We start from the raw sequence: 24462 nt of genomic DNA, 5'->3' as shown, positions 1-24462 counted from the left end.
CAGAGCCCAGCCGTCCCAGGCTAAGGGGGTGGGGGAGAGTGCATGCTCAGATGTCGCCTGGTGGACACTGCTGGGTGGCCTCTGGGCCACTGCTGGGTGGACACTGCTAGGTTCACAACTCTACCTTCCCTGAGCAACCTGGACACAAGAGGTCACTGTGGCTACAGCTGGTCCAGTCTAGTGGGGTCTCCTGGAGAGGAGACAGCTGGAGGAGGGCTTCTTTCTTGTCATGAGCCTTCCTGTCTCAACAAAGCTGGTGGTTCTGGGGCATTTGGGCTCCCGTGGGCTGGGGGCTGGGCTGGGGGTCAGGACTCAGGCCAGACACAGGTTAAGGGCTCTGCGGGCGGGGTCAGCAGCTCCAGCCTGCTGACCTCTGCCCCCTAGAATCTAGTCTCTGGCTGCTCCCTCTACTCTGAGCCTCCTGCTCCTCCGGGGGAGCCAAGGGCAGGCATGTGGGCCTGGCCAAAGGAAAGCCTCTATTTCCAACCAAGATGGGAGGCTGCCCCCAGAAGGATGCTGCTCCTCCGCACCCAACCTGTCTTTGCAGGACCATCCTGCAGTACACCCCACTGCATCCTCTGTGTCTCCTGGGACTCGGACTGAGGACGACACAGGGCCTCTGCTCTGCTGCTGGGGTTGCTCCTGAGGGCTCACAAGATGAATCTGGAGCCTCTGAGTCTGCACTTTCCCCCCACCCACCATGCTAGGATATGTGTTCATGAAAGAGGTTCCTAGGAGAGGAAATGCCACATCCTCCTCAAGGTCCCATCTCTACCTCTGACCTCAGGGCTGGGTGGACAGCTCAGGACGGCTAGGACCACCCATCCCCCAGACGTTCTGCCCATCACCTGACCCAGGTTCCCCCACTGCCCCTGCTGCCACCCAAGACACAGGAGAGAGGCGAGGTGGTTACAGGGCAGAAGGAATAGGAGCGGAGCCCTTGCCAAGGGGGACAGTGGACCCTGGGCCACCCTCTTGGGTCTCAGGACCTAACTGATGAGTGAAATAGCCCAGAGTGGGACAGGAGATGGATGATCAGGAAGATCTGGACCTCAGAGCCTGGGGGGAGGCGTCCTGGGGGTAGAGTTTCCAGATTTAGCAAAAAACCAGGATATCCAGTTAGAGTTGAACTTCAGATAAGCAATATTTTCATATGAGTATATTCCATGCAATGTTTGGGACATACTTATACTCAGAAAGCTTCAGTTGTTTGCTTGAAATTGAACTTTAACTGGGTTTTCTGTATTTTACCTGGCAATGGGGGTGGAGGATGGACATTCAACCCTCTCAGCTCACTCACTGCCCATCGACCCCTCCTGCCCACAAACCCCAAAGGACAGCAGTGATCCTCAGCTCTGCTTCCCAAGCCGGGTGGGGGCTGACTGGGCCAGCAATGCCTCCAACTCAGCTGCACAGAGCATTAAAACAGAGCGAACTTGGGCCTGGAGCCCCTCCCAGAGGGCTGGGCTCCGGGCCTCCTGGGTTCCAAGGAGTGGGCTGGGTTTTAGGTCCATGCAACTGTTGAAGGCGCCCCTGGAGCCTGGCTCTTCCCTGCCTCCCTGCCCACCAGGACTCTGTCTCACCCTCATCAGGTGGGCCAGCTCTCACTGGTGCAGGACAGAAAGGAGAACCCAATAAAGCCCTCCAGAAAAGAGGAAGGGACAGCTTGTGGGGTGGTTTCTGGGGGAGGAGGGCTCAACCGGGGGCTCAAAATGAGGAACACTGGCCAGGAAGGACCCACCTGGAGAAGGTCATTGCCTCTGCAGGCGCCAGTGGAAAGAGGATGCAGAACAGGCGGGGGTTTCCAGCCTGCACTCACCCCTTCCTGGGAAAGAAGATGCGGAGGGCCGGGGTACAGGCAGTGAGCAAAGAGCCCCAGCAGCCATCCTCCACTGCTCCCCCAGGGACTTCATGAGCTTTGCCCCTGCCCCTGGAGTGCTGGGCAGAGAACTGCTCCCCCAACCCACTCCCCTCTCCCTCACCCTGCTTGTGGGGGAGGCGGGGCCCATGCAGCCTTTTCAGACTCACAGCCTGATCCCCAGGGCTGCTTCCTCCTGCCTCTGGTCCCTCTCCCACCAGGGTGGGTACTTGGGGGAAGGAGGGCGGGTGGTTCCCACCGCAAGCTGGTTCAAGGGGGTGGGCGGCCCTGCATTTTTCTCAGTGAGACCCAGGAAGAGGTCAGCACTGTCGATTTCCGACCTGTGTGTCCACCTACAGTTCAGGGAGGAGGGTGCGGGGCGCTGCTCAGGCTTAGGTGGAGGTGGGCTTGCCCTTAGGTGAGAGGCTAATGAAACAGAGAAGGCCTGTTGAGGGTGTGGCTGCGCCGAGGTTCTGAGGCAGTGTCCGGGGGGGGCGGGGCAGAACTGGGTCCACCACGCCTTCGAACCCTTTGTGTACAGGTCTCTTCCCAGGCAACGGTGACTCACAAAGCTGGTCCGAGCCAGGCAGAGGCCGACTTCCCTGGGCCCCAGCGGGCCCAGGTCACAAAAGCCACGGGGGCCAAGCCCCAAAGAGACGGCCTGAGGCGGCCTAGGGCGCGCCCACCCCTGCCGCCGCCCGCTGGGCCGGGCCTGGACCTCCCACCGCCACCGCGACACCAGGCCGGCGACTGGGTCTTAGGGCTCGGTCAGCACTCAAGGCCTCGTGTCCATGTGCGTGGTCTGCTTCGTGAAAGCGCTGGTGCACGTGTTCAAGATCTACCTGACAGCCAACTACACCTACAACTTCCGAGGCTGGCCGGTGGACTTCCGCTGGGATGACGTGCGCGCCGCCGCCGGGAGCGGCAGCAGTCACCGCGCGCTGACGTGCGCGGCGGCTGCTGCGGGAGTGTGGCTACTGCGGGGCGCAGCGCTGGGCGAGGACTCGCCGGTTCGGCTGCCGCGCGCGGCGCGCAGCCAGGCGCAGTGCCTCCTGCAGCAGATCCGCGAGCTGCCCAGCCAGCTCGCCAGCTACGCCCTGGCCCACTCGCTGGGCCGTTGGCTTGTGTACCCCGGCTCCATGTTCCTGATGACGCGTGCGCTGCTGCCGCTGCTGCAGCAAGGCCAGGAGCGCCTGGTGGAGCGCTACCGTGGCCGGCGCGCCAAGCTGGTGGCCTGTGACGGCAACGAGATCGACACCATGTTCATGGACCGCCGCCAGCACCCGGGAAGCCACGGCCGCGGCCTGCGCTTGGTCATCTGCTGCGAGGGCAACGCCGGCTTCTACGAGATGGGCTGCCTATCGGCGCCGCTGGAGGCCGGCTACTCGGTGCTGGGCTGGAACCACCCGGGCTTCGGGGGCAGCACGGGCGCGCCGTTCCCTCAGCATGATGCCAATGCCATGGACGTGGTGGTCAAGTACGCGCTGCACCGCCTGCACTTCCCGCCCGCACACGTGGTGGTCTATGGCTGGTCTATTGGTGGCTTCACGGCCACGTGGGCCACCATGACGTACCCGGAGCTGGGCGCGCTTGTGCTTGATGCCACCTTCGACGATCTCGTGCCGCTGGCACTGAAGGTCATGCCCCACAGCTGGAAAGGGCTGGTGGTGCGCACGGTGCGTGAGCACTTCAATCTCAACGTGGCTGAACAGCTGTGTCGCTACCCTGGGCCGGTGCTGCTGCTCCGGCGCACACAGGACGACGTGGTTAGCACCGCGGGCCACCTGCGCCCCCTGCCGTCGGGCGTCGTGGAGGGCAACCGCGGCAACGAGCTGCTCCTGCGCCTGCTGCAGCACCGCTACCCCGCTGTGATGGCGTGCGAGGGCCTGGCTATCGTAACCCGCTGGCTGCGCGCCGGCAGCCTGGCGCAAGAGGCCGCCTTCTATGCGCGCTACCGCGTGGACGACGAATGGTGCCTATCCCTGCTGCGCTCCTACCTCACGCACTGCGAGGACCAGCAGGAGGACGAGGAGACCTGGGGGTCGCATGGGCTAGCCTTCCCCTGGCTAGTGGGCCAGGGCCTGAGCCCGCGGCGGCGGCGGCAGCTCGCGCTATTCCTGGCGCGCAAGCACCTCAAAAACGTGGAGGCGACCCATTGCAGTCCGCTGGAACCCGAGGACTTTCAGTTGCCTTGGAGGCTGTAGACGGTGCTTCTGCAGGTCCCTTCCCAACCCCCACCCCAAACCAGTAAAGCTGGCCCTGCCCTGGATCCCGACCTGGTGTCTGGCGGAGGGTGGGGGAGTGCAAAGGGATCTTGCACTCTCTCGCTCACTGGGGTGTTCCCTCTCTCCTGTCTCTTTTTCTCTCCAACACTTGTGAACCCTTCCAATCTGCTCCCAGCTGGTAAAGGGAATGCAAAGATTAACCTGACCCAGTTTATGGCAACCCTGTGTGATGGATGCTTTGACACCTGGAGAGGATGGTGGGAACACAGGCTGTGGGATGCCAGGAGGCCTCCTTCACCTGGCCTGGGTTACAGGATGATTGGGAAAGATGCATGTTGAAGGGTCTGTGAAAGTCACTCGTAACTATGAAAGGACATTGGCTTTGGAAGGCACTCCTCCTCAGGAGTGCAAGTGCAGTGCTGCTGCTTCATAGGGTTCCTCTACCCCACTCCTGGCTTCTACAGGATGGGGTTCACCTTGGAACCACTGATTCAGAGTAAGTGGCATGTCCTAGTGGGACTACAGACATACCTGACTGACCACTCATTGCTTTGTTCCTGGCTCAGGGATGCCATACAAAATGAAAGACAGGCCCTCTGCCCACCACCATCTGTAATACAGTTGTTTCCTTACCACCTCCCCTAAATTGCATGAAGCAGGGACTACCAGCTGTTCGCAACCACTGGGGATAGGAACTGGCCAGGGTGGGTTCAGCTGGAAACTGGAAAAACTGAAAGAAGGTAAGTGGGGCAGGCATATAATTGACAGCAGCAGAGCAGGACCTGGCCTGGATGCACCTGGGCCAGTGCAGGCAGAGGCAGGTAACTAGGGTGACCTAAAGTACCAGGAAGACCTGTGGGGAAGTGAGCTTTGAACTGAGACAATCAGAGTTACCCAGGTAAAGGAAGGGGCTTCCTTCCTAGGGATCAGTACATGCAGAGTGACTTGGCTGTTAGGTGGAATGCTGTCCAGAAAGGTCAGATCCTTGAGGGTTTGAATACCACTAAATGGTTGCTTGCAGAGGCAACTAGGTAGCCAAAGAAGGGTAGTTGTGGGACTTGTTTTAGTGGGACCGGGTTGCCTAACGGCTATATACCTCTCCTTTGACAAATCTAGGAAACTTCTCCAGAGTCATCTGGAGGCAACTCAACTAGCTGAGTGATGACAAGTAACTCTGGCCTCAGTTTCCTCATCTGTAAGGGTGAGGGCCCCACCTGGCTCCAGCCCGGAGAGGGAACAGGTGGTCATGCCTTTTTCCACGCAATCCCCATATGCTTAAAAATCTCTACAGAAAGTAAGGACTCGAAAAAGAATCCCAAAGTCAGGGGGTCAGGTCTCAGAGCGGCCTCAGTCTGACCCGCCAAAGTAAGTGAGCTGGCAGTGGCAAACAGGCTGGGGACCTCCAACATGCCCAGCTTCAGACTCTCATAGCCCGATGAAGCACGGTCCTCCCACTTCCCACCTTCCTCGAGCTCCTCAAGACCGTTCTACCTGTATGTCTCGCTGGTGGATCGACCTCTGTTTCCGACTTCATCCGCAGCCTCGGCCAATCAGGTTGAAGCGGGACGGGGCCAAAACACTCTCTCGTTGGACACTGCTCGTAGGGGGCGGGGCGAGGGCGGAGCGCACGTCAAAGCGGAAGTGGGTCGTCGCGCTGTTGATTTCGTAAGCCGCGGCTGCTGAGGAGGTTCCGCTGGCTGCTGTGTACGCGGCGAGTTACACCTGGTGCGGCCCACTTGGCTCCCACTGCGCCCGCAAACCGGGTCTCAACGCCAGCTGCGGCCGGGTAGCCATCTAAACATGGACTCCGCCGGCCAAGGTACGTGTGGGCCTCGCCTCGCCTGGTGGGCTCTGGGCCTCTCCGCCTGCGCCCTCCTACCCCGCTGTCCCTCTTCAGCTCCCAGGCGCCTGGCCTAGAAGCTGCTGCAAGCAGGCGTTCCGCCCCCGGCTGGGACTGCTCCGAGCACTGGTTACCCGGCGCCCTTGCGTCGCCCCTGAGTCTTGGGTTTCGTCACTACACCCCCGCCCAACGCTTGCCCGGCGGACCGCCCTCAGATCCTGCGCATGGCCCTTGGGGACACTCCATCCGGTCCTGGACGCTGGCCGAGGTGCCGAGCGGCGCCGGGGTGGGGGGAGGGGGAGGGGAGGCAACGCCGCCCTCGCGTTGGGCGCAGCGCCCCTTGGGTGGCAACACTGCTCGGAGCCCAGCCTACCTCGGAGTTGTCTCGAGGAGGACGGGTGCAGTGAGTCAGGGGCACACCCAGCATACCAGGCCTCTTTCCGGAACAGACATCCCAGACCAGTTTGAGGTGGCCGCGGCGGGTGTGGAGCGGGCCCAGAAGCTTGAGATTTTGAGGACGTGATACAAGTCTGTCTTCCATCCTGGAGCTCTAGAGGGTGTGGTGATTAAAACTACATTGATGTAACTTTACTGGATGATTTCAGGATGTTCTTCTACTGTTTGACCTGTATGGGCATACTAATTAAACGTTAGAATTCGTTACATGCACTGGGTTCTGGTCATAAGAACGACAGAAAACACTTACTGAACACCTGCTATGTGCCAGACATCATACCAAGTCTGTTTCTGAGATCTTTTTCCATTTCAGAATAACCTGTTTAGATTGGTCCTTGTATTACCCCCGTTTTGCAGATGATTATACAGGCTGAACTGCGACTCACCCAGGTGAGGGGCTAGCCCCCATTGTTGCCTACTGCACCAGTCAGTGCTTGTTCTCTGTAGGTCCTTTGGTAAGACACTTTCCTGTCTTGGTCTTCTGTAAGTCAGGGGGTCTTCCCCAGTGACTGGGCAGTGCCCAGCATAATTGGTGAGTGTATAGTTTCATCTGGGGGTGATTTCCGTAAGATCCAGTTTTAGATTTATAGGTAGACACTACCTGTCTGTGAGCGTTGGTTTTTAAAAATAGAAAAGTTGTAAAGACTTTAAAGTATTTAATGAATTTAAGAGTTTAGTAGGTTCAACATAGCAGATACAAGTGATGTAAGTAAAACCACATTGGTTGATCTGAGTTAAAAATTTGGGTCAATTGATTTAAAAGAAAACAAAACACGCTTAATTTAGTGAGCATCTCTAGAGCACCATAGAAGTGCCTGACTCCAGCTGTGTGGACATGTGAAGGGAATGACACAGCCAGCTACATAGAGCTTCTTTGCTTTTAAGTGCATTTTATTTTTAGCAGACTCTAGGATTTCTAAAGTAGATAGTCATATCTGCAATTTAAGACAATTTTATTTCTTTGCAACCTTTATGCCTTTTTATTTATATATTTACGTGGCCAAGCCAATTGACTTGTATCTTAGTTCACCAACCAGGGACTGAACCCAGGCCCTCTGCAGTGAAAGCGGAGTCCTAACCACTAGACCACCAGAGAATTCCCTTTAGTTTACTTTTAAGTGTGCCAAATACCATACAGAGCTTGTTTGTTCACAGAACGTGCTGATCGAAAAGGAAGATGTTTTCAGTGTTGACTGTACGACATACTAAATGGTGGTCATGTGTTTGAATTGAGAAGAACTGATATAGACCTATTGTTCTTGTAAACCTCTGGTTCATACAGGAAGATGCATTTAATATGAAAAAAACATTTGATACAGGGATTGAACCTGATCTGGATGTAGCAAGGTATGTGAGGTAGTGTTCCCCCTGTGCCTTGCTGCAGCCTCCATGCTGCGGGATGCGGGTTGAGGATGAGTTAAACTGGTTTTGTTTTGGTGACTCCCCACAGGGCCTGGATGACTGTGTTTCTGTGTGTTAGCCTGTGCCCTGGCAGAGCAGCTGATTGGAAAATGATGCTGACTGTATTTACAGCTGTATTAAGTTCCTTCTCCTTTAAAAAAAAAAAGGAAGATCTGTTGGCTCCAGCTGCTTTGTTTGTAGCAAAGATTTTCTGCCCGTGAAGAGAGTATTCTACAGGAGGAGCCAGATTTAGGGAATGGCTGCCTTGTGCCAGCATTTCTGGAACCTGAAGAAGCAATTTACATGGTCTGAGATGTGGCTGCTTTTTGTTTGGTGGCCACAACCATCATTGTAGAACCTTTCAGAGAAAAGGCATTTTCTCCAAATCCTGTCTTGTCCCCCTCCCCAGGGGGAGGCGGAATCTCTGCCCACTTTATTCGTCTATGACTTCTTACTTGATGCACTCTGACCACATTTTGTCTCTGGCAGATATCAACCTGAATTCTCCTAACAAAGGTCTGCTCTCCGACTCTATGACGGATGTCCCTGTGGACACAGCGGTGGCTGCCCAGGCTCCTGCTGTCGAGGGTCTGACGGAGACCGAGGCCGAGGAGCTCAGGGCGGAGCTTACAAAGGTGCTGTGTCTTGGCTATATGCTCGGGGTTGCTGTGCGGTCCTCTCTGCCTAAAAATGAGCTGGAGTGCTGACTGTGCTCCAGGGGAATTGCCCTGGGAACCCCACAGAATCTGTCCTCTGCAGCCTTGGCTTGTGTGTGTCTGGCACTTTGCAGGCTCTCTGTGAGGGGAGTATCCACATGGGCGGCTGCTCTGAGCACTCCATCTGCTGTGGGTTTCCCTTTTGGAATAAACATGACATTTTCAAGATCCCACAGATGTATCTGCCCCTGGATCTTCATTTTCCTTCTTTTTCATGTGATCTTTTCAAAGTGAGAGTTATTTAAGAAGAAATAGGAATTAAGAATAAAAGTCTCTGCATATAATTTTTATTCAAACCAACTGCCAAGAGTGTTTCTTTTTATGATGTGATAACAGAGCCTGATAGTGATTCACTTGAGATTCCAGAGTCTGGGGAAGTGCACTTGTCAGCATCAGTCAGGCAGGGGCTGGAGCACACTTGTCGCAGTTCTCTGCTTCATCTTGGGAGACAAGCCAATCCTGATAACATCCTGGGTCCAGGCTTGGGTCTGAGCAGAACTGGTCTTGTGAATGAACCTGGCCCCAGGACCAGATTTTAGAATGCAGAGGAAGCCACCCTTTCTGAATTGAGCAGAGGTTAAAGGAGAAACAGCAGGAAGTCCCAGGAAGCCTGTGTTTTGCCCTTTATTTCAGGACATACTGGTTTAGAGAATAAAACCACAATGTCTTTTTCAGAGGTGAATTGTAAAGTGGAGACGCTCTCATGTTAAAATGTCAGCCTGTGTGTCCACAGGCTGTTAAACCCATGTGCCCATGACACCATAAACGGAAAGTTAATGTCACCAAGTGTCACTGCTGGAGTGACTGGTAATAGTTTGGCCTTGGGTGATCCTTGACTTTGAATTGTTTCTTTCTTCAGTATTTTCTAAAGCAAAATCTAGTGATTAGCCAGATAGGGCTCTAAGCGGCTGTTAATGCCTTAATCCAAACAGTCACTTTTTAAAGAAAGGATGGTTTTTTAGAGTAGCTGTTCATGTAGAAGCTGAAACTATTGAGAATCTGAAGCAGAATGGCTCTAAAGGCTTCTTTTTGTCATCCACTCTTTAAGACATGAGAAAGTTCTTGTCTTTTTTGTCAAGATTTTTCCTGTTGTCCTCATACTACACTCATACTCATACTACACTAAGCAAAAAAGAATTTTCTTTGGACTTGTGTAAGTGGCTTTTGCCAAGGCTTGCAGCTGACCTTGGGAACACAGATGTCCTAAGGGTTGTTTCTTTGTCATGTGGGTCTCTGGCCATCCGTCTGTCAGCTCTGCTTCCTTCCCTCTGTGTATGGAATTCCCCCTGGGTGCAGATGCGGCTTGCCTGCCCACCTTTCCACCTTTTGTTACCTATGTCCAGACCTGGAGCCTAGACAGAAAGGGGCTGCTGTCTTTACACACCCAGTTCAGAACTCTGACAGACCTGGCTTGCCATCTGTGGGTAGACACTCAGCTGAGGGGGGCAGGACAGTTCTCCAGAGAAAGTTGAGGTGCTGGTACCAAATACAAACAGAAGCGATGGCCGCTGTAGACTATTCCTAAGTCAAGTTATGTTTCTGTAAATGGAGAATTCTCATGTGATTCTGAGAAACTCTCTTTGTAGTATGCATAAGGATGTCAGTCACTTCCTGCCCTAGTGGTGGTTGAAGCCTGGTAACTGCATGCTTTTGCAGGTGGAAGAGGAAATTGTCACTCTGCGCCAGGTGCTGGCAGCCAAGGAGAGGCACTGTGGTGAGCTGAAGAGGAAGCTGGGCCTTTCCACCTTGGAGGGCCTGAAGCAAAACCTGTCCAGGAGTTGGCATGACATGCAGGTCTCCAATGCGTGAGTGTCCGCCTGCTTGAGGGGGCCTTGAGTCCTGGGGATAAGGTGTGCCCCCTGGAAGCTGCCCTCTCAGGGCACTGAATCCTTGGCAGCAAACAAATCTGAATTTGGTTTACTCAAGAGTTTAGAGTCTGCACATATGGTTTTAAAAGGTGGTGAACATGCTAGTTGTCCCAGCAGAAATTGACAAGAGTATGTTGCAGGGTCTAAATTGGAGAGAATACCAATTAGGTGCTTAATGAGACTGGCTTTCCAGTGGTCCCCATAGGTCAGTGTCTGCTGAAGTGGGCATGAGTCCTTGTGAGTGTGACATGATCACAGCCCCAGAACCTCTGACCCAGCTCTGGATTTGGGGAGTGCAGACGTGTGGCTCCTCTGAAACATATTCTCCAAGGAGGTGGGGTGGGGTGGGTGGGAAATGTTTCACATTGTCTGAGAAGCTGTGTCCCACTGAAAGACCAAATCGAATTTCATAAATCTCACTTATGAAAAACCCAGTTCTCTGTCTTAGAAACTTGTAGGCTTTAAACCCAAAAAGGTGGCTGTCAAGAGTTGTTTTTGGGGCCGTGGCAGTGCCCTTCATGCTCCTCACAGCTGTTTCCTGAGAGACAACTTCTGCTGAGTGGGCAGGCCTGCCTTCGGCCTCAGGAGGGCTAGCCAGGCCTGTCCATGCCTCCCTGGCCTCACCCGGCCCGCTGACCAGGTCCTGAGCAGAATCAGGCTGGAGAGCCAGTCTTCCTGCCCCCTGGTCCTTCTGTTTTCCTTGGAATTTCATCTGCAGTTTGAAACCTGCGTTGAAGTAGTTTTTCTAAATAATTTACCACAGACTTTCTGTTTTTAGCTACATGAAAACTTCTGAGAAACTCGGAGAGTGGAATGAGAAAGTGACCCAGTCAGACCTGTGAGTGCCTCCTCCCCTCCTGACACGGCTTTCAGGGATAGGAAGGCCGAGCACACTCAGTTCAGCTTACTAGCTGTGGTGTGTCTTGGCTGTTTTATTTTTCATATAATTTTATTCTTCTCAAACATAAAATATCCTTTTAAACTCTACTGGAGAAAAGTGCAGGCGCAGAAGCAAGTTCACTCCCAGATGGCGCTGGGAACCCCCTCCTGACATGTGTCCCTTGGATAAGAGCCCAGAGCGGGGGTCAGTCTGGTGACGGATTGGTGGTGCTCCCCTCCTGCAGACCTGGCTCCAGCTGTGGTACTCTGGGGCTTCACCTGCACTGAGGGGTGGCTCTGGAGTCAGCACAGCATGGGCTGTGTGGGTCAGATCTTTAAGTAGGTCCTTTGGCCTGAGAGGCAAGCACAGAAACACAAAGAAGCAGGGCATGGAACCTTCATGGTGGCTCTGTCTGTCAGAGCTTAGGCTCAGAAGGACTCCTGGCATTTTACCTGAGATCCGTGAAATAGATAATGGCGCTTCATTTGTACTCTAGTCTGATTATATCCTTTGAACTGGGTGGTGCAGTGTTTTAAAATCGTTTTCTGGGATGTCTTGCTTAGAAGGAAGAACTGTGGTTGCCAGAAGGCATGGGCAGAAAGCCCTTCTGCATTGGGCTGAAAGGAAACAGTTGCAACCCAGCTTGTCTTGGAGGTGTCTAGAAGCCCAGGTTGGCCGGCTCCCCATGGAGCCTTTGCAGCCTAGGCTCGTGAGGGCAGCCGGGCACCAGGTGGGTCTGGCAGTTGGAGTTCCCATGCTGTGGCTTGGTAGGGTGGCCCCTGGCTAGAGGCAGGCTCATGGTGCTGACCGAGGCTGAGAATCGTTTTGGGAGGTCTTGGTGCTGTTCTGGAAAGCCAGCTGCTGGGGCACTGCTTCCTCAGATCACAGTTCTGACTCCTCTGAAGGAACTCCATGGCTCTGGGCCTGTAAGTGTGCCTGGCAAGATGGGCTCTTTTCACGTGCTTCGTCAGGCAGTGAGGTCTGAGCCCCAGATCTGTTGGGAGAGTTGTCAGGCCTGGAGAAGTCTCTGCAGTGACAGCACAGGAGGGGGACAGCATGAGACAGCTGTTCTGCAGTCTCGAGGTGCCTGGCTTGTGGCTGCAGGAGGCCATTACCAGGGTTCCTTGCCCACAGCCTCTGGAGGGGATGGTGTGGCTTGAGCTAGCACCCTGTCTTCCCTAATTCTTGTGGTTGTGGATCCCTTTTAGTGAATGGAGCGTGGCCAGGAAGGGAGGAAGTGAGGTGTCTGCAGCCTGAGTGCTTGGCTCTGGTATAGCGATGCGGTAGTGAGTAGGTTGATGCCACTTGGGGTTTCAACCCAGCTGTTGATTCAGCAGCCATGCTTTATTGGTCATGAAACCATCACCTCATGGGATCCTTTCTTAGGTAGATCAAATTAAAATCGTGCTTAGAGTGAAAATCAATGAATTGCAGTCACTCATTGGCATATTAACCTATTTGGTTGCAGGTGACAGAAGGTACAGCTAAAGATAGTGTCAGCTTAGGAGGGGTAGGCCTCATCTGGTGAGAAACCACCACTCTAGGCTGCCCGCCTGGGGCTCTGACCAGCACTCCCAGCCTGTGTCACCCTTCTACCCTCCCCACAGCGAATTTGTTCTCAAGCAGCTCCTCTGTGGTCAAAGGGGCCTGGTGAGGCAGGACCGTATCTTCCCATCCTTGTAGCCCAACAACAAGGTGGCCCAGTATGGGAGTCATTGGGCTTTCACTGGGGTCAGGGAGCTCACCTCTGGCCAGTCTGGGATCATGTGCCCCCACTAGTGGGAGGTGGGGACAGACCCCCCCAAGGGAGGATCCCGGAGAAGGAGCATCCCGCTGGTACCTCCCTCTCACCGACAGTCAAGCAGCATGGCATAGCCTGGTGCTCTCAAGCACAGGTTGGGCTGAGTTATTGGACGCAGACACATCCTGGCCTCTGCACCACATCCGTCCCAGCGGGGTGCTGCCCCGCAGAGTAGCCCGGAGTGGCCCTTGTGCCTGAGCACCCTTGAGTCGCCCTCTGGACGCTCCACTTCTGTTGCCATGTCTTGCGAGACGCCAAGACAGGCCATGGTTTAGGGGGCAGCTCTGGGTGAAGGCACCATCGGGTTGGGGCACTGGAGGGAACTGCCGGACAGTCCATTTGGAAACCCTCTGAGAGGAGGGTGTGGACTGTGGGTTTTAGTGTGAATCAGCTGCAGCCTAGAACAGACCTGTTCCTCCGCTGAGGGGAGCTTGTCCAGGACCCAGTTGTCCAGATCCTTGGGTCACTGGGCAGGTTGGTTGGATGTTGAGTTCCTGTTCATTTTAATTCTGAGATTGTGTCAGACTGTCACTGGGGGAGGAATTTTTGGGTGTCAGATTTTTTAAGGCCTAGAGTGAGAATTAGACATCTTATTATTATTGAATTTAAAAAACCCAGAAGCACAGTCTTTAGCAAGGATTTTGGAACTTGTTTTCTACCCCCTGTTAACAGTATGTTCAAGAATTACTGATCTTCCTGGAAATTAAGATAAACTCTACACCTTAGTGACTTCAAGGTATTTCCAGACTTGCTGGGAAGCAGCTCATGCTTTGAGGCCCAGGCCCCGCTGTGCTGTGAGGGGCCACTGCCCAGAGGAGGCCCTCCAGGGTGCTTGGACCAGGCCATCCCCACAGGATGAGGAGTGCAGGGGTTGAGGCACAAGGCCAGCCTGAGGGATGTGAGCAGCAGGTGCTCATACAGAGGCTCTTGCAGGCAACGGTTTGGGGTAGATGTGGAAGGGGGCCAAGAGCCCCCAGCCAGTGCCATCCAAGCCCACCCCTGTGACTCCAGGAGGGCTGGAGTTGGTGGGCACCTCTGCCATGTTGAGCTCTCTTTTCCTTGGGGTGCCAAGTTGGCTCGGCAGGAGCCTCTGGGTTTAGGCTGCTGTGTCTTCTGTTTGTGGTGGGGGCTGACGGCTCAGAATTGGCCCAGGGGTGTCCATTTCGTCCCTGTGGCCCAGGTACCTCACTGGTGCCTGTCCCATTGCTATTGAGGTCACAAGCCATCTTGTGGGTGGGTGGGGCAGGAGATCTCCACGGGGTGCCAAGACCACCTCCTTGAGCCAGAACAGTGGCATGAGGTGGAGATAGGTCTCCCCGTTTTCAAAGGACATGGTAGACATAGAACAGGAGGGCTGGAGGGGCTGCTTGGGGTCTGAAGGCCGGCTGGGCACCGCCCGTTTGAGCTGCCAGGCTCAAACCCTGTGGGTGCAGTCGAGCTGTTATGTCCTCGGAGGACTGCCTTGGATAAGAAGAGAAAAGAGAAGCCATGTGAGGCCCCTAGGGGCTTGTGTGCCTGGGCTCTGTGGGCTTGTTTGCTATGGAAGTCGGGGAGGTGGGGAAATGAGTTTCCACAGGGGGAGGAGGAAAGCCTGCGTTATAGGAAGAACAGAAGACAGGGTTATTGCAGGGTGGGGGCAGTCATGACCTGGCAGTGCTGCTCTGTATGTATGCAAGTCCCCTCCCTGGGGGCCCGGGTTACTGGCCCAACCGCCCCCTCTCTTCTCTGATCGCCTTGTCCCTGGCATATGGGCTGTGGCTGCACCTTCTGTGTGGTTCATTTAACCACTGTTTCTCCCTCCAGCTACAAGAAAACCCAGGAAACCCTGTCTCAGGCGGGACAGAAGACCTCGGCGGCCCTGTCCACCATGGGCTCTGCCATCAGCCGGAAGCTTGGGGACATGAGGTGAGACTCGCTGGTCCGACACCTCTGCCCTGAGACCTGGGCCGAGCAGGTGGGGTTTTAGGGTGTTTAGATCCATTGGAGGGTCTGGTCTGCAGGAAGCCTGCCAGAGTGGGCAGATGCACTTACCTCAGGTGCTTCTCAGCACCCACAGGTGTGGCCATACCAGCCCCAGACCGGTTGGTTCACAAACCTGCCTCTACTGGTTGCCTCTTTGTTATTCCTTTTCCTTGTGGTGAGGTGTGGGAGGTCCCTGTGCCCATGGGTGACTGTACTTGGGGTTGGTGAAGGCTGTGGTTCTTGTTGACGTTCCATGGAGGACAGATGATTCTGGCCTGGGGGCAGTGGCAGCCTGGACAAATCATGAACAAGCGTGGTGTGTTTGCCTGGCTTGCTCTTGAGAGCGTGTGGCTGCACACTAGGGCCCCCAACCAAGCAGTCTGCCTTGGAATTGGATAAGACCATGGGGGCTGCCTGAGTGCCTCTGAAGCAGGCCAGGGGAACTGGGGGCCAGCACGCAGCAGTGCCTGCCCCAGCCTGATGGCCATGACACTCCCACACCAGACTCCACCCTGAGTTTCCTGCTCTGGGCTCTGCTGCTGCCCCTCAGGCCTTCCTCTGGGTTGTTGGGGTGAATCAGTGAGAGCAGCGGGCATCATGGGTCAGCCCCCTCGCCAGAACCCTGGACTTGGCCCTGGGTTCTGCTGCCAGCCGTGCCCTGTCCCCTCATAGCTGATAATCCTATGGGGTTGCTGTGGGCCTGGCCTGGGGTTGCTGTGGGCCTGGCCTGCTGAACTTGGTGTTGAGGGTCCACCCAGTCCTGACCCTTCACTTCTCACCCTTCCTGCCTGCTTAGAGTAGGCATTTCCCCACCTCATGGCCTGAGGTTGCCTCCTGGGCCTCAAGGTGGGAGCCCTGCCCTGGCCACTGGGCCACAGGCACTCACCAGCCCGGGACCCACCCAGTTGTGCAGAGGACAGCTGGTGCCCAGAGCCATGATTACTTTTTGTTCTTAATTGTTTGATATCATTATACCTTTTCACTCCCTCACCCCCAGCTTTTTATTTTGAAAAAATTTAAACCTTTGGAGAAGCTGAACAGTCAGTAGGCAGTCCATGCCTCAGGGGTGCTCCCCCTGCACTAGGGGTCCTTGCAGACTGCCCTCAGATGCAAGTTTGGCCCATGGTGACTGTGACTCGGACACAAGAGGGACCCCCAAGCGGGGCTCTGCACAGCGGCCAGGAGGGCCTGTGGCCATCACTCCCCTAGGCTTCGCACTGCTCAACATGTCCTCCTGGACGAGTCTCACTTGGTGGTGGGTGGGATGCCCGTTGTGGCCACCTGAGCTGGGCAGAGGAATGCCTGGCAGTGAGCTGGTCACATGCCCCTCGTGGCCTGGCCTCGTTCCCAGGGGGGCCAGGCTGATGATAGAGCACCTGAAGCAGGTGACAGGTCTGCTTCGTGCTCTTCTAGGAACGTTACTCTGACTTTCGGTGTCATGCCTTTGTGTTCAGTATTCTCACTGTCGCATGTGTTCAGAGCATCCTAGGTGGAAGTCAGGCGAGAGGGTAGAACTGCTTGTGCAGGCGAGCCAGCTGGGCAGTTCTCACACACGTGGCTTCGTTCTGGGAGGACAGAGCTCAGTGTGCCCCATTCTGCTCAGAACCCAGGGTGGCCATGTTGTGGCTGGTGCTATGCCCACTGTATGTGAGCCCTGCTAGTGGAGGAACCAGCCCCTGGTCACGGTTCCTGTTGGCTGGCGTCTCATCCTGAGGCCCCATGTGCCTGCTGCTGCCTTTGCTCTTGAATCCCAGTGCTGATGCAAACTGAGTCTGAGGGGCCTATCCGTGTGTCCCTGTTGCCTTACCATGTGGTCTTGGGTGGCTTGAGGTCGAGGCCCATTAGTCTCTGTGGTTTGGAGCTTGAAGCTGACAAAGTTCTCCACTTCTTGACACAGAGAACCAGGCCCAGGGGGTTTCCTTCGCAAGTTGAGGGTCAGGTGCTGCTCTGTCCTTCAGGACAGCAGTCCCCCGGGTGTCTAGAGGGGCCCGTCCAGGAGCAGCCCAGTCGAGGGGCTTGCTGCATCTCCAGGGGCAGGGAAATGGATTAGTGCCAGAGGCCCAGTTAAGAGTGAGGTCGGGCCTCCATCCGGCTGGGTGACCTTTGATAGGACACGCACCTCTTCTCACTATGAGGCTTGTTCTCCCGCCGAGCGGAGTAGGTCCTGCCGCCCAGCAGAGCACAACAGATGCCTCAGGCCATGTGACTGTCACTTCTGAAACGATCTTCATGTTGGGGTGGCCACCAAGGGTGGGGGGGAGCCGTGGCCCCTTCCTCCCCAACTCCAGCAGATGCCCTTGGATATGTTCTGGTTTTTTGGTCATCTTCTGTTATCCGTGGTGATGGAGCCAAAGCATGAAGTGCTTGGGGGTGTTGCAGGCCCTGTCGAGGTGCGGGGGGGCACACTGGCCCAGCTGGAGTGTAGGCTGATGGGGTCCTGGGTCCTGGGTCAGGTACGGACCCTGGGGGCAGAGAAGCGCCTCACGTCCTTGCTCTGCTTGTTTCTCAGGGTTCCTTCTCTCCAGCCTGTGGTAGAGTCAGTCTCAAAGGTCCCTCATGTAACTGTGTGAGGGAGAGTGGGGCAGAGGCCGGACAGGGACACATGTCCTCCCCCGGTGGGGTAGTCTCGAACACAGGGCCGGGGTGGGACCGGATGCCCCTCCTAATGCTGCCTCTCTTCTCTCTTCCTGCTGCTGCCCCTCAGGGCTCGGCCCTTCTCACACTCCTTTAGGTAAGACTGACACTGGATGCGCCGGGCCGGGCTATCTGTGCTTCAGGGCTGGGAGGCTCTGGCCGGCCCTAGGGGGCTGTGTGGATGGTGGGGGCAGCACAGCAAGGCAGTCACCAGTGGCGAGACGGGTACAGGGCTCCTCCCCTGGTTATGTGGCTGTCTGGGCACTGTTGCTGCCCACTCTTAACTTGGCCTCACAGAGTAGCCATTGGCCCACCCTGACTCTTCCTGGGAGAGGCTGTGCTGGCCCTTGAGCCATTGTGTCCCCGTGTCCTCTTCCCCTAGGAGTGGTCCTGCCTTTGACAGGGAGCTGGTCTCCTTTCTGCGCTTGGGTGCCTGGGCCCCGGTCAGACAGCCTCCTGAGTGTCCTTTAGCTCATGTTGATCAAACTGCTCCTCCTGCTTGGAGGCCAAGAACTCCAGAACAGTCGTGACTTTTGATATTCATACTTGTCCTGCTTGTTTGTCTGGGACTTGCTGTGAAATCAAATGGGATGCTTGGTGGCTCTTTGCACCAGAAACGTTTTTAATGCCTAGGCTGAGGGCATCTTAATAACCCTGTCCTGGTGCCTTCCCCCTACAGTGCCACACTTCTGGGGCCATGCAAGGGGCACCAGGGTCAGTTTTCCTGGTTGGAGGGGGGTGCTTGTGAGGCTTCTCTGTTCTTCCCTGGTACATGGGGTGGGGCTCAGCTTCCTGCATGGGGAGCTGGTCCTATCCTTGCCTTAACTCTTCCTTCTCTGCTCCTCCCATGCTTCCAAGCAGCAGCCACTCCATCCGCCACTCCATAAGTATGCCAGCCATGAGGTAATGTGCTCCTGTGCCCCATAGCTGCCTGAGCCTGCCGGGACCCCACTGGGAGGCCGGTGGGAGGGGGTGGCTCTGGCTGGTTCATTGCACATCCCCCACACCCCTGACCAGGAACCACCTTCCCCTATCAGTCTCTGGCTCAGATTTGGGAGACACCCCTTCTAGGCCGCAGAGCTGGTGGGGGTGAGGCCCAAACTGGGCTCTACCTAGGATTCTCCAGGGCTGCCCTCAGGTTGGGCTGGAAGGGGCAGGGAGGCTTGCACACACCAGCACCCAGGAGGCTGCCAGGGGTCTCCAAGCTTTTTACAGAGACTGTTTATCTTGAGAACAGCCAGAGCCATGGCCTGTTCCTCCTTGAAGCCCCCACCCATGCTCTCTCCTGCTCTGTAGTGCAGCCTGAGTCCCCACAGAGCTGTCGTCGTCCCAGAAGAATCTGCTCCAGCTGCTACCTCCCCTCCTTGAGCATGCCTGGGGGTCACTAACAGGCTGCCTCTGGTGGCCTGGGCACAGGGAAGGGGTAGGGCGGGGAACCTGGGCCTGGCCTGCTTTCTTCTCTGCCTCATCACTCTCTGCTCTTAGAATGAGCCTTAGTTTTCCTCTTGCTCAACTTCTGTGAGAGATCTGTGTGAAGAACACATGGAACTTTCAGTAACCCCAGGATGTGTGCATTTAGGGGGCAGTGGAATCACGTGCCCAGCATCCCCTGCTGTCCAGTCGAGGGTTCTGTGGTTCGCCCACGTGAAGTCTGGATCTCACCAGCTGCTGGCATGCAGATCCTCTGTCCTGCAGTTGGTGGGTGTGGCTGGTCTCAGTTCTGTCCTAGGGGAGCCCTAGTTCTGTCCTAGGGGAGCCTCTGGAACGTGTGTGCCCCCTCTCCTCCTCTTGGCTTGTCATGTTTTTACAGTGAGACCTGGGGATCTCTCTAGGGTCTTTCCAAAGGATGACCCAAACCCCAAGGCCCTTCACATTTAGGAGGGCACACAACCACATGTTCCTTACAGTACTGACATCTTTTTCTCTCTTTAAAGGAATTCTGCTACCTTCAAGTCGTTTGAGGACCGAGTTGGGACCATCAAGGTAACTGGCCTGGACCTGGGCTACCCAGTATGCTGGCTCACGGCCTGTCACTAGTCACGTGGGTTCACGTGCAGTCACAGGAACTGATACTGAGAGCCCTTGTACCCTGTGCGGTCTCCTGTGGTGACATCCAGCAGTGTCACAACCAGGAGAGAACGCTGTTGCAGTCATGACAGGGCACAGTTCATCCCCACGGAGACCACAGCCTGCCTTCCCCTGCCCTACTCTGGGCAACCCCTAATCTGCTCTCCATTTCTGTCGTCTTGAGAAAGTCATACAGTACATGACTGCGTGCATCAGTGTGCAGACTTTGGGGCCTTGCTCTTTCTACTCTGATTCCTCATGTATCAGAGGAATCATATGCATGAATTACATACATTCCCATAGAGATTGACTCTTTGAACTCTTAGGAGGGACATAGGTAGGATCTGTCATGTATGTGCCCTGTCTCATGCTTTTCTCTCTTGGTCTTTCCCTATCTGTAGTCTAAAGTTGTCGGTGGCAGAGAGAATGGTGGTGACAACCTTCCCTCCCCAACAGGGAGTGGTGACAGACCGTTGCCCGATCACATACCTTTCTAAGACTGTAGCGACTTTGCCTGGCCACGGAATAAGCACACCCTCATCGCCACAACTGCAACTTCGAGTGGTGTGTGTGGAGAACAATTATGCCATCCCCGTGGAGACGTGGTCGCATGGGTCAGAGAACACGCCTTGTCCACAGATGCCTACCCCTGTGTCAGATCAGCAGATCATTTCGCCATCCTGCCTTAGGGCAGGGAGTGGGCAGGGTGGTGGATACCAGGGTGACTGAGCCAAAGCCAGGCTTCTGTTGGAAATCTCTTAGTTGGTCAGCATGTTTAAAGGGGGGGATGTGGTAAGTGTAAAATGAGCTGTTTTCCAAAGTCTTTCCGTAAGTCACAGAAGGACGAGTCATCCAGAAAGCCCTGCCTGATCCGCAGTTTAATTTCAAAATGCTAAACAGGAAAACTATCCATTTTCTGAGACCTAGAAAGAAGCTGATTATCAGCTGCTGCCTAATTGTTACACTAACAATCTAGCTTTAACAAAAGCAAATTCTTTATTTTCTATACATGCAGTGGGTTTTTCAAAAAGTAAAACTAAGCGAAGCAGCTTTAGCCTCATAGTTAGAAAGTATTTCTTTGGACTCTAGCTGAAATGCACGCCTTACATCGCCTTATGCTTTGTTTATAATGTTTTTATATACAAACGAGGATTCTTCAGTGGGTTTTGAGCATTATGTAAAACCCTGCATCCAGCCAAGGGGCAGCACGGCTGTGCCAGTGCTGTGTTTTATTTCGTGAGTGCACTCCATCCCTGTGTAGAAACTGGCTTCTCTCCTCTTGGTGACCACAGCAGCATCTGCTGGCCAGTGGGGATGGAGGCAGGAGAAAGACCAGCCCCTCCATGGAGGGCCGGCGTTGCCCTTGCTCAAACCAGCCTTGGCTGGCTCCTCCCCGGTCAGTGGCTGCAGCCTGTGGGTATACCACATGCTGGGGCCGGCAAGCAGCAGGCAGACCCTGCAGGTAGGTCAGGGCTGGGGCTTCGGGTCAGCTGGGACTCTGCTGTTGCCTTTTCTCAGGAGCTACAAAGATCTTTTTCTCCTCTGATGCTGCCACAGCCCAGCAGCCTCACCCCTGGCCCCATGTCTGGTGCATCTGGAGGGGCAGCTCTGTGCCTTACAGGCTCTTGGTGGGCAGAGACCTCGACTGCCTGTGTGTGCTTTTGAGGGGGAGGAGCCATCAGCTTAGTGTCCTCTCTGCTGGACTGTGATGTGCTGCCTGGTATCTGCATGTGCTGGTCACTTCAGACACTTGGGGGGTAGGGGAGCTGCAGTCCACGCTGTGCCTTGGGAGGAATGCTGCTTCATGCTCTTTCCCTGGTGGTGGAGTCTCAGATTGGGTGTGTTGGGAAGGCAGGATGCAGGGATAATGATTGCATCCTGGGTTTCTCTTTTCCATAAAGTAAATAATGGTGATTTGTCAATAAAGCATTTCTTTGGGGGAAAACGGACTTCAGCTCATGTGATGTTTCTTACTTGAAGGTGGCGAAAGAGTGGCCAGGTAACCGACCAGATCCCTGTTGTCAGGAGCCTGCACTTTGGGGAGAGGCAGGCAGGAGACAGAGGGTCTCAAATGCAAATTTCATATCTTCAGTGCCATGAGAGAGTGTGTTGACAAAGCTGGGGAGTCTCTGGGGAAGGGCTATGGAGGATGGGGAGGAGCCAGCCAAGCTACAGTGAGTCCATGCCAAGCTTCCAGAGTCATGCAGGTGGGCACTGCAGCAAGAGGGTGGCAGGCCAGCCAGCATTCACACACTGAAGGGCTTGGGCCTGAACTCCTGAGGTTGTCCACTTGCAGCTGTAACCGCAGTGGTGTTTCAGGAAGGGCACATGCATCCTCGACAGGTTGGATACCAGGCCGGCTCAAACCCGTTCCCTGCCCAGACCCCACCCATCTTCCAATAACTCTTCACCCTCCTAGTGCTTTCTTCATGCAGAAACAAGCACATGTGAATATGTATTCTCATTCTCTTGCCATTCTTAACACTTCCTGTGTTCTGCTTTTCCTTCTTAATGCTGTGCCCTGGAGTGCTGGCTGCACCTCCCCAAAACTTCTGGGAGAGCCTCCATCTGCACTGCCTTAGTGCACCGTGCAATGCCCCCCTTCTTGGATGTGCCCAGTGGGAAATCCTTTTACTGAGAGCACTGGACCTCCCTTGGGTCAGAGAGCATGACTTGCCCCAGATGCAAAGGCAGGGAAAGTGAATGACTTCAAATTGCATGTGAATTGTATGTGACAGACCAGCACTCCACACCACACAGCATGACATGTGAGGTGTGAAGCTGCGCCAAGTGGAGAAAGCATCTTCCTCCATTGCCTGTGGTCAGCATTTACCCTCTCTGATGATGAAATGGGTTCCAAGTGGTCTTCATTTATTTAGTATTTAAATGTCTTGTGGGTAAGAGTTTGCTAAGCCTTGTGGGGGACAAGGACGACCCTGACATGGACCTAGCCCTCAGGTGGCTCCCCTAAGTAATTGACCCATGAGATGAGCTTTGAGAGCTTGAAGGGTTGTAGCAAGTGGTGGGGCTGGCGTTGGAGGGCAGCTGTGCAAGTTGCTTCCATGAAGTCCCAGTTTCCTCTCAAGGTGAGGATAAGGGTGCCCACCTGATCTCACTAAAGGGCCTGTGAAGGGCAGGACTGGACTGCAGCCACTGTCCACAGTTGACAGTATTCCTGTCTTATCTCCAAACAGGTTGACTTATTTTATAAACATATTTAACATATGCATTTTGCTCATTTTACTTTCAGGAGCTCTTAAAAGGATTTTCAATGCTATTAAGTAACTTTGTATACATTTTATAATTATATTGTTTCATTTGAATGTCTTTTAGGTTTCCATTTTTACTATTACAAGAACAGCTTAGTGATGTACTTTTTTCTGTATTTGGGAATATTTTCTTAGAATATACCTAAAGAGGAGCTAGTAGGTCAAGGAAAGACTCACTAAGGCCTGCTTCATTCATTTGTGCAGTGCCCAACTCAGCTTCGCTCTGAAATAGGTACCAGGTCTATTGCTTCATTCATTCTTTCAGTGCCCAAGAAACTTCACTCTGAAATTGGTACTGGGTCCATTTGATTCTCTCCTTGCACCTTTGATTGTGCTTGGAATCTTTGATCCTCTTGAATCAAAGGACATAGATATGAATCTGGCCCTTCTGCTTCTCGGTTTTCATAGGCCTCCTCTTTCTGCCTGTTTGATGTTGCACAATTTAACAACTGCCAGGCGACTTCCTGAGCTCTCTGCCACTTAACAGGCACCAAACCTGGGACAGACTGGGCAGTTTAAAGCCGGCAAGATGGCGGAGATGTAAGAGGATAGAGGTAGAGGAGGCTGGAGCTTGTTGGCTCTAAGTCTGATTTTACTCAATGTGTCATCAGAGGAGCCTGGTGGGCTACAGTTCATGGGGTCACAAGAGTCGGACACGACTGAGCAACTAACACACAATGTGTCACAGGGAGCCTTGGATATCAAAATTTCTGTGTTAAGAATATGACTCTGCTGAGTGGAAAATGGCCAATGGGCAAGTGTGGGAGTGAGGAGACAGAGGAGTACTGCCCAGAGAGGTCTGTTGGATGGCTTCTAGGATGGAAACTGGCACACATACCAGTGTACCACGTACAGAGCAGGCACTCAATAAATGGTAGAACTTTCTGACATAGGAGCGATAGGGAAGGGTAGAGAGCAGGTGTCCCGTCCCTCAAGGGGTCAGTGAGATGAGCAGGGGTCGAACCTTGGGTGGCAGGGGAGTGAGTGGGAGTTGGTTCAACTGCCCTTTTGAGTCATTGTTTGCCTGTGGTTCTGGGAGGGGCTGGATAATGGCGGTGGCACTTCGGTGATTGGGCAGGCAGGCAGGAAGTCGCAACTCTGCGCCGCAGGGATGAGCAAACGTCAGTCCCTAACAGTGGCTCAGCGGCCGTCGGCCTCCGGGTCATCTCCCACCAGCTCCCTCTCCAGTTCTTTGACGAGATCAATTACGATTTCTCAGTCTTACGTAAAGCACGGGGCAAACTCAACTGCGGGACAAGTCCCCCCACGTCCTGTTTTGGCGAATCTGGCCTCAGTACCTGCGGGCGCACGGGAGAGCACCTGACGCTCTGGCAAGCAGGCCCCACCCCCGCCGCTCGGCCCCGCCCCTGCGGAGCGGTGGAAACTTCCGACTCGGCTAACGAGCTCCGCCTTTAGGTCCTGGGGCCCCGCCCATGGGCTGTCCGCTGTGCGCTCGGGAGCCTCGGTCCACTCCTGTCACTCGGG

At 54.7% G+C, this 24462-nt stretch overlaps 2 protein-coding genes across 8 annotated transcripts; both read left to right on the top strand.

Moving 5' to 3' along the window:
- The first annotated feature begins 2342 nt into the window (after positions 1-2342).
- ABHD16B (abhydrolase domain containing 16B) lies at positions 2343-4062 on the top strand. Its single transcript, XM_070381382.1, has one exon. The coding sequence runs from the start codon at positions 2650-2652 to the stop codon at positions 4060-4062; it is 1413 nt and encodes a 470-aa protein (XP_070237483.1). The 5' UTR covers positions 2343-2649.
- Positions 4063-5742: 1680 nt separating this feature from the next.
- Positions 5743-20349, top strand: TPD52L2 (TPD52 like 2). Of its 7 annotated transcripts, none has more exons than XM_070381384.1 (9): positions 5743-5902; positions 8270-8415; positions 10153-10301; positions 11143-11202; positions 14849-14950; positions 17712-17738; positions 18503-18544; positions 19576-19624; positions 20110-20349. In XM_070381384.1, the coding sequence occupies exons 1-9, from the start codon at positions 5884-5886 to the stop codon at positions 20203-20205; spliced, it is 690 nt and encodes a 229-aa protein (XP_070237485.1). In that variant the 5' UTR covers positions 5743-5883; the 3' UTR covers positions 20206-20349. The 7 variants fall into 7 exon arrangements, with proteins under 7 accessions (XP_070237485.1, XP_070237484.1, XP_070237487.1 ...); XM_070381383.1 differs by having other exon boundaries at positions 18500-18544; XM_070381386.1 differs by lacking the exon at positions 11143-11202.
- The last annotated feature ends 4113 nt before the right edge of the window (positions 20350-24462 follow it).

This window comes from Bos mutus, chromosome 13 (genome assembly GCF_027580195.1).
Source record: "Bos mutus isolate GX-2022 chromosome 13, NWIPB_WYAK_1.1, whole genome shotgun sequence".
Taxonomy (NCBI): Eukaryota; Metazoa; Chordata; class Mammalia; order Artiodactyla; family Bovidae; genus Bos; species Bos mutus.
Note: the sequence above shows the minus strand (reverse complement) of the source record. Positions and strands in the feature narration are given on the sequence as shown.